General features: G+C 53.6%; 1 protein-coding gene across 2 annotated transcripts in view; it reads right to left on the bottom strand.

Annotated features, from left to right (window-relative positions):
* The window catches only part of ASB1 (ankyrin repeat and SOCS box containing 1), a 31,355-nt gene extending 21,953 nt beyond the window's left edge, over positions 1-9,402 (bottom strand). For both annotated transcript variants that reach the window (XR_013828706.1, XM_079924340.1), the window contains exons 1-3: positions 8,837-9,402; positions 4,562-4,703; positions 2,204-2,506 (exon numbers count right to left, since the gene is read on the bottom strand). Coding sequence is in view for 1 of the 2 variants with exons in the window: in XM_079924340.1 (XP_079780466.1) it covers positions 2,204-2,506; positions 4,562-4,703; positions 8,837-8,876 (485 nt within the window). In the remaining variant the exon portion in view is untranslated. The remainder of the gene's footprint in view (positions 1-2,203; positions 2,507-4,561; positions 4,704-8,836) is intronic.
* Between the last annotated feature and the right edge of the window lie 6,763 nt (positions 9,403-16,165).

Genomic DNA, 16,165 nt, shown 5'->3' with positions numbered 1-16,165 from the left:
AACAGTGACAGAAGAGAGCCCTGCCTATGAGGGACAATGACACAGGGAAGAGGCAGGAGTTGCGTTTAGATTGTGTTTAGATTGTATTAGCTGTTCAGTAACTTAACCCCATTTTCCAAAAGTCAATTATCTGGTAATTTAGAATCCAGAAAACTTTTCAACAGAATAATATATGCTCTTGGTACCTCACTGTAAAAGTAATGTCCTGTACTCCAGCGGGGCAGCAAAATGTCTTAGTAACGTTTCCTCAAGAAGGGCACCTGTAAATATCTCTGAAAGTCAAGCCTGCAGTTAATTCAAAGCAGTTGCGCATCATGAATTGACTGAAATGCCCTATGGGATTTCTGGAACCAAGATGAAATTTCATGGATTGATCCTACTGAAAAACATTTCCAAATTAATGACTTACATTCTCCAAGATGCAAAGATATGGGACTGAGGTGATTTAGATTATCAGGCTAGAAATCCTTCAAAAGAAGGGGAAAAAAGCATCATCACGTCTTCATCACCCTCCAGTATAACCACCATACCATCCTCAATTATCTTTCCAAAACTCAATTCCATAGCCATTTAATATATAAGTCCTTTTGATATAATAAATATATTCTCAGTACCTAATTTAAAAAACGATGTCCTGCACTGGGCGCGGGGGACGCCAGGTCCCTGCTCCTCAGAACACCCCCAGTGCAGCCCGTAATGATGCTGTAACCCTCTCCTGTAATACTTTCCCACACCGACAACGGGCTACCTGAACTGCACTCAGTCCAGCCACAGAACAAACAGCCTCCAGAGCTGGGGGGCGGTGGTGGGGGTGGCGGGGGCTGCTGGGCAGGGAAGCATCTTTAGTAGAAAGAAATCACTGGAGACATGAGACTGAGACTGAAAATGCAATCTGGCTCAAATTTTTAAAAAGGTAACCGTTAGTACAATTAAAAGAAGACCAGAAACCGTCTAAAACCACAGAAAGGGAAAGCAAAGAAAACACAGATCATGGAAAAAAGATATAAAATAAAGGTACAGTTAAGACACAGAAAGACAACAGTAATAGACCTAACATCAGCTATGGCAACAATGTTAACTGTATTAAAAAACAAAGAATCCCTTTATCCTACAAAAGCTTCTTGCTTTCCACCCCATTTTGCAGTTCTCGGAGACTATCCGCTTCCTGAAGTGTGAAATAAAAGTTCATTTGTATCACCTAAAAAAACAAAAGAATCCCAGACAGTCAAACGTAAAAGTGAGCTCACAAAGAATAACTTAAACCCACTAAGATGAAAACTAAAAGTTACAGAATGCTACATAAATGAGCCTCAATGAAACCAATGGTTTCCTTTTGGTTTGATAAAGGGCACAATCCATAAGCAAGAACTTCCATGAGCCCAACGAGCATCAAAATACGGTGAGCAAAATTATTAGAAATACAAGGGAAACTGGCAAATCACAACAGTACTTACAGACTAACAGACTTCTCTGAATTTGGGGAAGATCCAATGGTTAAAGATGTAAAAACAAAAGAGAGAGGAAGTCTGAATAACATAACTGAGGCTGTCATCTTGTACTATACAAATAAAACCCTGTGGTTATATACTTTGTTACAAGTATCCACAACAACGTAGTTGGACATTAAAAAATAACTTTAAAAAAGCCCAAAGAAGGGCTTCCCTGGTGGCGCAGTGGTTGAGAGTCCGCCTGCTGATGCAGGGGACACAGGTTTCTGCCCCAGTCCGGGAAGATCCCACATGCCACGAAGCGGCCGGCGTACTGCAAAAAAAAAAAAAAAAAAGAAAAAGAAAAAGAAAAAGAAAAAAGCTTAGCAGACACAGCCAAAGCTATAGGCAAAGGTAAATTCATAACCTTGAAAGTTTACCTTATTAATCAAGAAAAAAATGAATAAGCATGCAACTCAGAAAATTAGGGAAAATATTAAGTAAAATTAAGGAAAATGGGAAAAAATAAAGATAAAAACAGAAATTAATCAGTAAGTAAAAAAATAAGAGAACTGATAAAGCTAAGAAGCAGCTCTTTAGAAAGACTAACAAAATAGACAAATGCTCTAACAAGTCTAATTGGAGAGAGAGAGGAAAAAAAGGCAAATGCAGAAAACAAGAAATGAGAATGTGGCTGCGAGAACGTGCTGATGCGGCCACGCTCCCCGTGGTGGCCATCGCAAGGGCAATGGTGGCCCAGCCCCTGTGGTACTGACCTGATGAGGGCCTTCAGGATGTCTGCCCTGCCCACCCGGGAGGCGTGGTAGACAGGGGTGCTGCGGTGGTGCCGGCTTCCATTGGGGTCGGCGCCGGCTTCCAGAAGGATCTGGGCGCTCTCCAGGTGCCCGTTCACCACGGCCACGTACAGGGCCGTCTGTCCCTTCACGTCCACCAGGTCCACCTCAGCCCCCTTCCGGATCAGGAAGTCCACGCAGTTCCCGTGGCCTGCAGTGGCCGCGATGCGCAGTGGTGTGCAGGGCAGCCAGCCGCAGCACCACACAGACTTCTCGTTGATGCGGCTGAGAGAGAGCACAGGGAGCCAGGCTGGGAGGGGTGCTGGGAGACCGGCCAGCCGCTCCAGCTCCTCTCAGGTGGGATCCTGAGACAGGGAGCAGGAGGGCAGCCTTCGCTTTAATAGTGCTTCCAGGTGCTCGTTTCATGAAATGCTTTCACATAGCCACCCTGCTGGGTCCACGCCTGAGGCAAGACGGGCAATAAATTAAGAGCCCAGTTCTACAGATGAGGAGATTCGAGGCGCAGGTAAGACTGCTGAGCACTAGAGTTAAGATCTCCAATTTCCTGACTCGCGTCCAAAGCTCTTTGCTCCACGAAGGGGAGAAGGGCCTGCCCGGGAGGCAGCGCAGGATGGAGGACAGCATACCTGCTCGGGACCTGGGTCAGGGCCCCGAGGCCCCTCTTCACCAGCTACTACCTGTGAAGGCCTGAGGCTGGACTGCTCTCTGGGCCTCGGTATCCTCACTGGGGCTAGGTGACCACTGTGGTCCTTCTACCTCTGACACAGCACAAAGGACAGCCTGCAGGAATCACCACACTCCTGGCCAGCAGCAGCAGAGGGAAACCGTCCAGGCTCAGCCCTCATTGCAAGTGACACTCAGACCACAACTCCCCATCAAGGGATGCCAGGGTCATGCAATGCATGGATCCATCATGTCACCAGCTGAGGCTCTTCACCTCAAGCTCCCAGCGCAGCTCTGAACAAAGCTGAGGAATACAGATCACTAAAGCAGTGACCCAGAAACATGCAACAGGTCAGGGTTCCTCCTTCAGCTGGTTACTAGCTTCCACTAGCCAAGGAGGCCAAGGAACGCTCCAAGGACTCATCACCGAAGAACTACATAGCAAGAGCAAAATATCGTCAAGAAACCAGATTCACTGAACCTGAGTGAAAGAAAGAAAAACGGTACTTGAAAAAGCAATGTGAACATACTTGGTCTATTTTAGTAGCTTAACTCTATTCTACTGTTATATCTGTAAATTTAAGGTTTTCTTTGGACTTGAGTCATTCATGTTAAATATTCGTGGCAATCCGCATCATTTCTCTTTATGACGATCCTTTCTGGCTCTTTGGAGCTTTTTTATTTTTAACATGAATATCTGTTCTAACGAAATAATGCTAAGACATTAGAAGGGAAAGAAGAGACACCTATTCTTGTATTGTTAGAAATCCTTCTCTTGGGAACTGTCCACGAAAAGTGGTATAAGTTTCAGTATCAATACACAGGCATTTCTTCTATCAACTCACTGGCATCCTAGCCCTGGAGGGGAAACAGAAACACAGAAAGAGCCTGAAGGATTTTCTGGTTGCAGGTGAGTTTCAAGTCTACTTGAGACTCCAACCTTAGACACACGGAGAACAGGCAGGCTCTGTGCTCCCCGGGTGTCTCGAGTGGGGAAAAGTAACAGCAAGACTCCGATGCCATGAGGGGCTTGAGCCGGTCTGGAGGAGCTAGCAGGATGTGGCAAGGCAACAGGCAGGGCGCTACCAACAAAAGGAGCGTGTCCCTGGGTAATGAGACCGCTGGCCAGAGGCTGAGCCCCAGGCCCTGGAGGCAGATGACTGAGGCCCTGAGAAGCCAGAGGAGAGCGCGTCAGGAACTCTGTACAGGTTTGCTCCATCGGGAAGTCCGGACCCAAAGGGGGATAACGATGCAATAATTAAGGGAGGAGAATTTATGCATGCGCCTTAGGATAAAGAGCCAGAAGAGACACGCAAGGGAGCAGGGCCGCTGTTGAAGACAGTAATGACGCTGTCGTCGAGGGTAACGTCAGGGAAGCTGACACCCAGAGAGCACCAGAAGTTGCTGGAACATATAAAGGTGACAGAACTGGACTTGAACTCGGGTCTCTCTGCCCTCGCCATCAGGCTGTCGCCTACAAGTCTGACCACGCTTCCGGCAGTCCCCTTTTATCCCATCCTCGGAAAGTGGAAACACTCAGGGTCTCCACCTGCAAATCGGAGACCGCTGGGCCTCCCTCACAGCTCCCGAGCATTAGCTGCGTGCAGACCCACAGGCCAAACCCTGGGCAGCCCCGGGGCGGGCAGCGGCGCTCACCTCCGGTAGCTCTCCTCCTGCAGCAGGCTCCGGAGGGTCTGGAGGTCCCCCACGTAGGCTGCATCGTGGAGCCTCGTGTCCTCACAGTGCTCCAGCGGATGGTCACAAAACTGCTCCCTCAGCCACTCCTTCAGATTCGGACCTGCACTGAAGAGAGGGGCGCCTGTCAGCTCAGGGAAGCCTTGCCAGCACCAACTGTGAGGGGCCGCCCTCGGCCGCCAGCCCTGCCTCTCCCCAACACGGGTGCTCTCCAACTCTCAAGAACACATCATTCCCCTGCTCCAGAAGCTTCCAGAGCCAGGAAAATGTAAAAAGTTTCCCTTAATGAAGCTAGCACACTCCTGACACCAAACCTGGCGAGGTTTTAAAACTTTGATGGGGTGGGTGATAGTAAGCCCAAACTAGTTAAGGATAAAGATCCTAAATTAAATATTAATAAAGTGAAATTTAAAATATGTATCCAAAAAGTCACCGTAAAATTACTCTAATGTATTCCAAGAATGTCTTAGTTGGGAAAAACCATATAAGTAGCTGCTATGTTACAAAAGGACACCTGACTTTGGCATAACTCAACAGCCTGAAAAACACTGCTGCTTGTAAACCTGAATGACTCCGCCATGTGATCTGGGCAATGGCCTCGCCACGCGGGAGTCCCCGTGAGGGACAAATCTGACGTAACCTAAGATGGGTGTACTTTTCTGAATATAAGCTGCACCGCAGTAAAAAGGAAAATTTTTAAATACATGCATACAACTAGAAAGCCAGCCCTATATAATGAAGATAGAAAACAAAAAAACAATAAAGACTAGAATAAATGGTGAAAACCATACCATGTACTTGAGTGAGAGTCAATGCTAGGAAAATTTTAAGTGATACCAAATAAATTAAGAGGTTTAACAAATCTCTTTGGGGTTTTTATATGAGATGTGACAAAAATCTTCTAGAAGTTTATTTGGAAATAAAAATAAGAATCACTTTTTGTTTTTTTTTTTTTTGTATGTATGAGAGGAGATCTATCCTACTAGATAATAGAAATTCTCTCTCATCAGAATAAAAAGATAAATAAATCAAACAATCAACTGCCCAGAAAAGAGCTTAGTATAAAAAACTTGGTATGTGAGAAATGGGCAACAAAATCAGTGAGGAATGGGAGGAGTAGCTGCTATAAACTGAATGTCTGTGTCCCCCAAAATGTCCTGCCAAATAATATGCTGGGAGTCCTAACCCCCAAGGTGATTATTAAGAGGCAGGACCTTTGGTAGGTAGGACCTTTACGTCATGAGAGTGGAGCCCTCATGAATGGGATTAGTGCCCTTATAAAAGAGACCCTGGAGAGCTCCCTCACCCCCTCCACCACATGAGGACACAGTGAGAAGACAGCCGCCTAGGAACCAGGAAGCAGGCCCTCACCAGACATCCAACCTGCCAGTGCCTTAGTCTGGGACCTTCCAACCACCAGAGCTGTGAGAAATAAATTTCTGTTGTTTATAAGCCATCCAGTCTATTCTGTTGTTACATCCTGAATGGACTAGAACAAGTACCATTGATCACTGAACAACGCAGGTTTCATCTGCAGGGGTCCACTCACACGTAGATATTTTCAACAGTAAACAGCACAATACTGCACAGTCTGTGGTTGGTTGAATCCACAGATGCCTAGGAACCTCAGATGCAGAGGACCGACTAGAAGTTACATGCAGATCAACCCCCAAGTTGTTCAGTAGTCAACAAATTTGTACAATTAGATACCTACAGCTGACCCTTGAAGCGCATGGTCTGAGCTATGTGGGTCCACTCACACATGGATTTTTCTCACTAAATACATACTACACTACACAATCCGCAGTTGGCTGAATTCTTTTTTTTTTAAATTTTTTATTTTATTTATTTTTGGCTGCATTGGGTCTTTGTTGCTGCACGGGCTTTCTGTAGTTGCGGCTAGCGGGGACTACTCTTCATTGCTGTGCGCAGGCCTCTCACTGCGGTGGCTTCTCTTGTTGCAGAGCACAGGCTCTAGGCACGCGGGCTTCAGTAGTTGTGGCACGTGGGCTCGGTAGTTGTGGCTCACGGGCTCTAGAGCGCAGGCTCAGTAGTTGTGGCACACGGGCTTAGTTGTTCCGCAGCATGTGGGATCTTCCCGGACCAGGCTCGAACATGTGTCCTCTGCATTGGCAGGCGGATTCTTAACCACTGAGCCACCAGGGAAGTCCCTGGCTGAATTCTTAGATGCAGAACCTTGAACATGGAAGACCAACTGTAAAGTTTTATGGGGATTTTTGACTGTGCAGGGGTTTGGCAACCCCCATGCCCTGTGTTGTCAAGGGTCAACTGTAATTGAGTTCTTCACCTCACACTGGAGCCCAAAATATCTCTTTATAAACATAATTGCACAGAGAGGGGCATAAGAAAAGAGCATGAACTCAGACGGCCTTCATTCAAGTCCCCACCGTGCCAGCTGTCCTAGTGGTGGACTCTCTCCAATGCTGAAGTTGCCTTTTATATTCACATCAAATCTCTTTTGAGTACCTACTGTATACAAGGCTGGGCCATAGGACAACAGGGGTGATGCGTACGTTTCCTTACACTCCAAGATTTGATAGTTCAATGGCAGAGGTAAGACACAAAGGCCACAGGCAGGTGGGCAGAGCAGTGGGGGTTCACAAACGCATGGGTCACTCGAGCTCATGCCACAGCCAACAGGCAGGCATCAAGGACCCCTTGGGCCCCCATGCCAATGCTCCTTCGGTAGCTATCCTCCACTGTAGTTATCCCACAGTTTCACTGCACAGGCTGAGAAAGTTCAAAGTAGGGGTAAGATTCAGAAGGTGTAAGGAGACTCTGACAAACTTTTGCTAAGTTCTCCTCTAGGCCTCCCTTTGCTGGCCTCTTTTTGACCCACTACCTGCCCAGCTCAACACAGCCTCCTCTCTCCCAGCTCCAGCTCCAAGGTATCTTTCAGTTTGCATTTTTCTGATCAGCTTCTCCAATGACAACACAATTACTCGACACAGCACTTAAGCTTTAACTGTGGCCCCTCTACTCCCAGGCCTGCAACACACTCAACAGTAAAACAGCACCACCTGGATATTGACAAGAGTGCCTCTGTGTAAGGCAGAGCCGGTCTTCCTGCCACAAGACTCTTCTCCACACTGGGAAGCAGCTGCCAGTCCTCTTCCCCCAGGTGAACACCTCTCAGTCCCTCCCGCACTCTCACATGAAGTGATGTCCCAGACCCTAAGGTCCTGGCTGCCCCTGGGGTCAAAGTCAATACCAACCAAAGCCCAGGACAGAAAAGGCTTTGTTTGTATTTTTATTCACTGCAGTATCCCCACCCCCAGCCAGGTCCAGCCAATAGCAGGTCCTCAATAAACCGTTTGTTGGATGAATGAATGGATGGAGGGAGGGATGAAAGGCGCTACTTGCACCCGTCTCCAAATCAACATTATACCTTAAATTCTGGCACATTTAAGAGTAATAAGCTCCTTAGTTTATTACTAACTAAGAAACTCTTTGGAGGGGTATCTCTCCAGAGACACAGATGAGCGTGTAAAGTCCAGAGCACACAGAAGCATTTGGTACCCGGGGAAAACTGAGACAACAGACAAGGAGGGAACCTCCGCCCACCCCCCGACCCCGCAGGTTAAGAGGAAGCCTCTCCCGAAGGCAGGCAAACGCACTTCCCCGCAAATTCACATTTGTTTGGCAGGAATATTTCAAGGTGGAGACCCTCAGTCAGATGGCTGTTTTGGGCGCGAGCCTTTCGAGCCGCCTAAACCGAACTATGGCACGGCTGCCTCCTCTGCCGGTGGGCAAGGGCCCCTGGACCTGCTGTGTCACTGACAGCTCGCTGGGGGTGGCGTTATCGCTGTCCCTGGCCTGTGCGGGGAGGGGGGCGGTTGTTGAGGGGAACCGATGCCAGGATGGAGAGAAGGCACCCGCCCTCCCGGGAGCTGACCTCTGGGGGCTCTCCCGACCGCTGCGCTCACAGCTGGAGGATGACCCACGTCCTCTCTTTACAGTTGGGGTCCCACCCAGCCCTAGAGGCCAGCCGGCTGGCAGTTACGGTGCAAGTTCCACAGGAGGGGAAATCGGCGCGAGGGCTGGTCTCGCGAAGCCGGGCAGCCGGGCACCCCGTGAGCCGCGCTGACCGACCCCCGGCTGCGGGGCGCGGCTCCGTGGGCCCCGGCCGGCCGCAGGGAAACACGCAGGGCCCCGGCCCGGGCAGCCGCCCCGGCCCCCCGCCGCCCCGGGGCCCGGCGGCCGCGCGCACGTTACCTGTGAGCCCAGGTCCGGCCCGCCCGCCGCCCTCCGCCATAGGTGCCTGCCTTCGGCCAGTCGGCAACTCGCCTCCCCCGCGGCCCCCGCCCGGAGCGCCTCCCGCAGACCGGAAGCAGCGCGACCGCGACCACTTCCGGCGCCTCGGGCTGTGGGCCGCGTCGGAGGCGCGGCTTCCGGCGGGCGCGCGCCTCCCTCAGGGGCTTCTGGCGCCTCTAGCAGGGCGCCAGGGCGTCCACCTCCCGCTTCGCTCCCGATGTGAGGACGAACGAGCGCCGGCGCTGGGCGCGCGCTGTCGGAGACGCGTGCTCGGGGGTGCGGGCTGTCGGGGGCGCGCGCCGTCGGGCCCCACCGGGGCTGTTTCGCCACAGAGGAAGTAGAGGAGTCTGGGAAAACACGCTCACCTGGGGGACGGAGCTAATTTGCATGTTCTGGGAACTCTGGTTGGTCGGGCCCGTCCCCGCCCCCACGGAAAGGGCGAGGCCTTCTGCCGGGAGGGTGTGGGCGGGGCCGCGGGAGGTTCGCGCCGGTGTTTGAATCGCACCCGAGCCGGGCTGATGGGGCGTCCCCGGGGAGTGCCGGCTGAAGGAGGCCTGCGCCGGGCAGCGATGGCTCAGCGCCAGTGTGTCCCCGCGCGCTCAGCCGGGGGCTGGGAGCAGCCCCGGGAGAGCGTGGACGTGAAGGTGGGGGACTTTCAGCTCTGTCCTTGCAACAGGTTCTGTTGGAGAGGCACGGCACGGCTGAGCATATATTACTGTGGTATTAGGTGAAGGCCCCCCGAAATTCCTTCCATGAAGTCAGGGATCATGTCTATCAAATTACTGTAGCCCAGTGCCTGACACAAAGCGTTTACTGAATAAATTAGTGAACGAAGGAATAACTTTTCTTGCCCACTCGCTTATTAAAATGACGTCGGACCATGTGTACTGAGTTTTGGTTTGTAAGCGTGGATTCCTTAGGCTCCTTCCACGCTCCCCACGGGTGGGGAGTGGGGTTCTGCAGGAGAAGGAGGAGGTCTCCAGCAGACGGGCAGGGAGGGGGGACTGAGGCCAGGTGAAGAGCGGGTTCCGAGTTTTACAGGTGGAGAAAAGGAGCTCCAGCAGGGGACCGATGCGTGTGAGGCTGGAGACGCCCCCCAACAAGCGTGCGTGTGACCCTCTGGCCTGGCCTGTGTTGTAATCGCAGGACCGGCCTGGCGTAGGCGGAGCCACACGGAGGGGCTTCGCGTCCCCAGGAGGAGTGTTCAAGTTCAGTGGGGGGCACCACCTGGGCAGCAGGCCCTGCAGGGGTGTCTGTTGGGGGAAGGGAGCTTCCTGCAGCTCTGTTTGGGCTTGATAACAGCAGAGACTACCACCGGCAGGAAAGCCAGGAGTGACGTGCCCTCCAGGGAGCCAGGGGCTTGCCATGCCCACTGGTCCTCCACCAGACCTGCACCTCGGGAACACCTGGGAGCTTGAAAAACTCAAGCCTGGACCTACGGGTATATCTACGGGTAGATATATATATCCCGCCATACGGTGGGATATCATTCAGCCTTAAAAGCGAAGGAAATTCTAACACGTATTACAGCACGCGTGAACCTTTAAGGACATCAAGCTGAGTGGAAGAAGCCGGTCACCAAAAGGCCAATACTGTTTGATTCCACTCATGAGTTTCCTAAAGAAGTGAAAGTCATAGAGACAGAAAGTAGATGGTGGTGCCAGGGGCTGGGGGAGGGGGAGCGGGAAGTTGCTTGATGGGCCTGGAGTTTCAGTTTGAGAGGATGATAAAGTTCTGGAGATCCGTTGGTTGCACAACAGAGTGAATGTACTCACTACAAAACTGTGCACTTAAGGTTAAAATGGTAAAGTTTATTATGTATATCTTAACCACAGTTATTTAAAAAAAAAAAAAAGCAAGCCTGATACCACCCCACCCCGGAGATCCTGATGCAGGCGATCTAGGATGTGTCCTGGGCATCAGGATTTTTGAGGCTCCCAGGTGATTCGAATGCAGCCAGGCTGAGACACCTGCCCCAGCCAGCTTCAGCTGCACTGCCCCCCGTCCCAATATCAGGGCCTTTGCAACCAGGGGTTAAGTGGCCTGAGCAGAGTGTCACTCCCTGCCGGCGCCTGGCTCTGATATTGCCCTGGGGATCCCATCTGTTCTCTAGAAAGACCTGAGGCCCCACTGGGTCAGAGGCATCCCACCCCTCCTCCTAACTGCCCACTGGGCATGGGTCAATGCTCTCAACACCAGCAGGTACTGGAGGGAGCACTAACGCTCGCCCTGTTGTTTTCAGGACCCTGAGGTCAGGGAGCCTTGGTACCGTGCCCACAACATGCAGTGGCCCAGTCAGTACTCAAACCCAGGACCGTCCAGCCGGGCAGCCGCTCTCCTCAGGTCTCACCTTCCCTCCAGGTCCTTTAAGCCCAAAACACCCACGGACAAAGGGCTGTGAGTGAATGGAACAGATGGAATTCATCAGATCACGTGACCGACCCCCTCCCAACAGGAACTCCCTGGTGCTGCCACAGCTCTGGGAGCACCAGCCCTGGACACACACAGGGCCAGTGCCACCTTCAGGCAGAGTAGGGGGCTGTCCCCGCACCCCTCCAAGTCCCAGGGGCACCCTGGCATTTTCCCATCCCGTCACTTCCTCCTACCCCAAAATCCCCTGTCGCCTCCTGCTGCCATCTGACAGCTCAGGCCTGCCCCACAGCAGCTCACTTATCTGTGTCCCCAAAACAAAACACCCAATGTCCGCAAATGATCCCTCCTTGGAGTCTGGACCAGTCTTTCTGGAGGGCAACTTGGCATAAAATGTTCATAATCCTTGACCAGAAATTGCTCTTCTAAGCGTTTATTCTCGGGAAATAATCAGATGCGTGAGAGATGTTGCTACAGGGTTGCTCATTAAGCATAATGTTTACAGAAAAAAATGTCCAACAATAGCTTTCTGGCTCAGGAGGTCCGGGAAGGGGCAAGGACTCCTCTCTTAACCAGCCCCTCGTCCCCTCCCCCCTGCAGGGAGCCAGGACCTCCTCTGGAAACGCTGCAGGTGCTGGGGCAGCTAGAAGCCAGAGCCCCCAGCTGCGCGAGGGGAGGGCTCCTGCCCCGGGCTTGGGGTGCTGGTGCCGTCGGCAGCTCGACCCCCGGAGCCCAGCCCAGGACGGGGCAGCAGACGGCCACCCCGCAGGGTGGGAAACGGGCAGCTCTCCTGATCCTGGGCCCCTGGGCCTGTGTTTGGGGCGTCTGCTCTCAGGGCCTCGGGCCTCAACCCCCTTTCGGAGATCTCCTTTGCTGCTCCCCTCCCCCCCTGCCCTTGGCCTCCAAGGAGGAAGCAGGGCCACTCACTCCTCACGTTCACCCAGGAGACCATGAGCGAGGGCAGCCCTCACCCTCGGCTTTGCCCTGGAAACACCTGACCGGCCCTGCTCTGCAGACCCTGCCTCTGCCCTTCAGAGGCCCCGCCGCCGCGGAGCCGAGGTGCCGACCCTCCGAAAGGGGGCGGAGCCTGGAGTCCGCCAGGAGCCGGGGGCCAAGTCCTTCTGCCCAGCAACCAGTTCAGGGCGCAGCTCCTCCGGGCCTGCGTCTCCTGTGAAACGGGGCTGATGACCCCTGTCTGCAGGATTACTGTAAAAACACGAAATTCCTCAGGAAGTGCACTTGCTTCCCGGTCCAGAGAGAGCCTCAGAACAAAACGGGCATCAGTGCCACGGCCTGCTCCGTTCTCCACCCAACACCCGCCCGGGGCACCTACTGCGCTGCTGGCCCCTGGGGGTGGGGGGCGGGGTCCAGACGTGGGAGAAGCCTGAACCTGCGTCCCCAGGGAGCAAAAGGGGCAGATTCTCGGAGAATGACTCCCCCATCCCAGGCCAGCTCAGTCTGCCCCAGGCTGAGGGGCTCCCAGAACGCAGGACCCCAGTTTTCAAACCGGAGTGAGCTGAGACCCTCCCCACCCCGCAGGATTGCTCCCAACCACCCTGCCTCACCCTCCCTCCCTCCGGCCCCACCAGGTTGATTCTGTGCCCTGCGACTCAGGCTCTGTCGCTCTGACCCACAAACTCCTAAATGGTCCGCAGAACTCCGGAATGTTCCTTCTCTGGGCATCTGGGGCCCTTTACAATGCAGACTCCAACCTCCCACCTAGAACCCAACCGTCTGCACACACCCGGAGGCCCGTCCACGCCCTCAGCCAGGGGACCTGCCTCCCAGCTCAGCAGGTGCCTCCCCCATCCCCACCCACCCAGCTGGGCACCTGGGCTCCTTGCCAGCCTCCACCCGTGGTTCTGGGCCCCATCTCGTCTCACCTTGACTTGCAGCTGCGGGAGGAGGTGTCTTATCTCTCCTGGCAGAGGTGCAGCTTCTTCAAAAGCTGCTTCTGCTCACAAAGATATTTAGATTCCCTCACAAGAGCTCGCTTGGGACTTGACATTGAACAGACGGCCAGAAGTGACAGCCACCTCGGCTGGGCACTGAGCCTGGTGCAGGGTGAGCCAAAGTGGACACTTACCATGGAGCCTGTGGTCCAGTAGGTGGGGTGAATAGTGGTTCCCCAAAAAGAAAAGTCCACCTCCTAACCCCTGAAACCTACGAACGGGACGTCATTTGGGAAACGGGGTTTTGCCGATGTAATTAAGTAAACGATCTCCATCATCCTGCATTTAATGACAGATCTTTGGGTTTGGAAGGAAGAGGGAGATCTGAGACTCAGACACAGAGCAAGAAGGCCACGTGAGCAGACAGAGCCTGGAGGGATGCGGCCACAAGCTAAGAGCCACCAGAAGCTGGAAAAGACAGGAAGGGTCCTGCCCGAGAGCCTCCAGAGGGAACGTGGCCCTGCCGACACCCTGATTTCAGACCTCTACCCTCTAAACCGAGCACGAGTACGTGTCCGTTGGGTGAAGCCTCCCGGTGTGTGCACTTGTCACGGAAGCCACAGGAAACTCACACCCAGCCGTGGACCAGAATCGCAGATCACCCGCGGAGTGAGGGCCACGAAGGATGGAGCGGGGCCGGGGAGCAAGAGGACGTCTGCAGGAGTCAGGGAGGGTGAGAAGTTAGCCACAACGAGAGAGGACGCATCGCAACCGACGCACCGCACAGTTGGGCAAAGGCCCTTCTGGGGCCTGGGAGGGGAGACCCTGTGGACCTGGTGATGTCGGGTCCTGTGCTGTGTCACAGGAGGTCCACAGGGTTTTACCAAGCAGTGTGGTGATCAGACCCAGGTTTGGACAGAGCCACGCTGGCTCCCGTGTGTGGGAAATCGAGGGGAAAAGGGCGCAGGACTCCAGAGAGACCCGGGCAACCCCGTCCCCGCACCGGCTGAGGGGACAGAAGACGCTGGCCTTCATGGGTCCGGTGTCCCCGCGTCCGGCGCTGAACAGTCCTGTGCACCCCTGTGAGCTAAGAGTGTGTCCTGTGAGAGACAGTCAGGAGGCAAAACGAACACAGACCAGGCGTCCCCGGAAGCTGGTTCAAGTACCAGGAGCCTTTGGTTTGGTCTGGGGACACGGGGTGGCCGGGGCGTCAGGCCAAGCTGAGCTCAGAAGGCTGGCTGCACGGGACCCAGCAGCCTCTCTGCTCTGTTTCCCTCCTTGACCTGCCATGTGTGTCTCTTTGTGTCGCCAGGTGACAAAGCAGTGGCTTCAATAATCCAGGTGTCGTCGTACGTCATCCCGCGTGGTTGCTGTGTGGCAGGAACCTGGCCCGGGCACGGCGGGAACGGCTTGGTTCTGATTCATGACTGAGGTCTCAGCCGGGAGACCCCGAGGCTGGGCTGGGCCATCTGAAGGGACACAGGCCGGTGCTGGCTGTTGGCTGCGGCTTAGCTGGGGCTGCGGAAGGAACACCGCATGTGGCCTCCCCACGTGGTTAGGGCTCCTCACAACGTGGTGGCCGGATTCCACTGGGAGCATCCGGAGAGAAGGGGAGACAAAGAGGAGAGAGGGAGCGAGGGAGGGGGATGCATGTCGTACGACACCTCGGAAGCCGTGAGCATCATTCCCGCTGCGTTCTATTGGTCCAAGAAGTTACAAAGGTCCGCCCGTGTTCAAGATGCCAGCATGGACCCCACCTATCTCTCTGTGGAGGAACATCAATGTCACGTCCAAAGAAAGGATGTGAGATGGGATATATTTTGCTGCAGCTATTCTGAGTAATACAATCTCTTTCTCTCAATCTCTCTCTGTCTGTGCCTTTGTCTCTCACTGTTGCCCTGAACCTTGGTGTTTCTCTGTCCCTCTCTCTCCCTCTGTCTCTTTAGCACCCTCCCTGTCTCTCTCCCTGCCTGTCCTGTGCGTGTGCCCAGCCCCTCTCTGCAGATGAACTTCCTCGGCCCGGCCGTCTCTCAGCTTCTGCCCCTGGCAGCCCTCAGTCTCACTGAGTCAGAAACTCCAGCCTGACTCTCGGTGACCAACAGTTCAGGCATCCACCTCCCCCTGGGTCTCTGGATTCATGTTCTGGGGACAGAACCCTGGCCAGCCAGTCGGCCATGATCAGCTTCCTCTGGCCCAGGAGCCCCTGCTCCAAGCCTGGAGTCCAAGGACTCCACAGGCTGTGTCGACCGGCAGAGTCTGGCCACCTGGATAATTAAAAGCCTTTGCTGTGGTCTGTAGCTGAGGGGTTGTTGGCAAAAGCTCGGCCTCTGTGCACCGGTGCTGAATCAGATCTTGGAGTTTTGGGTGAAGTAGAAAAGAGCAGCTTTATTGCTTTGCCAGGCAAAGAGGGCCACATGCCCCTCAGAAACTGCGTGTGACCCAACCCGGGAGGATTTGGTGAGGAGTTTATAGCAATAGTTCAAGGGCGGGGTTGCTGATAAAGATCAGGGTGCTTGCAGGCCTGCCCTCCTTTCTGGCCTCAGGTGCTCTCCTCCTAATGAGCTGCTCTGGTTCCTTTAATCTGGCCTCAGGTGGTCCCTTGATGAGGTTATGAAGCTGTGATGTTCTCGGGAATGAAGAATGCCAACATCTTCCATTTGTTGGGGGTTACAGTTCTGTAAAGAGCTCAAACACACTGTTATATTTGTCCCTTGAGGAGGGACCAGGACCCTGGCCCAAGGCTGCTCTACTGCTTCCTGGCCGCTCCTCCCTTGTCTCTGCATCCCCTCCCTTCCCTGATTAGCAACTGTTTGAATCTGCGCTTTAGAACTCAGGGAAGGTCATGGACGCTGGAGTCTTGTCCCTACAAACAAGAAGCAGGGGATATGGAAAGGCATCCGTGCCCAGGAGCCCCACAGGGTCCTGCTCGGTTTCCGAGTTTCCCTCTGAACAGTGAGTTGACGACTTGTCAGGAGAGGCTCTTCTCAAACCAGTAAAGGAGGAAGGAATCTATTGGCCTGTTGTAGCA

This window comes from Stenella coeruleoalba, assembly GCF_951394435.1.
Source record: "Stenella coeruleoalba genome assembly, chromosome: 6".
Classification (NCBI taxonomy): Eukaryota; Metazoa; Chordata; class Mammalia; order Artiodactyla; family Delphinidae; genus Stenella; species Stenella coeruleoalba.
The sequence above is the reverse complement of the archived record's forward strand: the minus strand, read 5'-3'. Positions and strand labels throughout refer to the sequence as shown.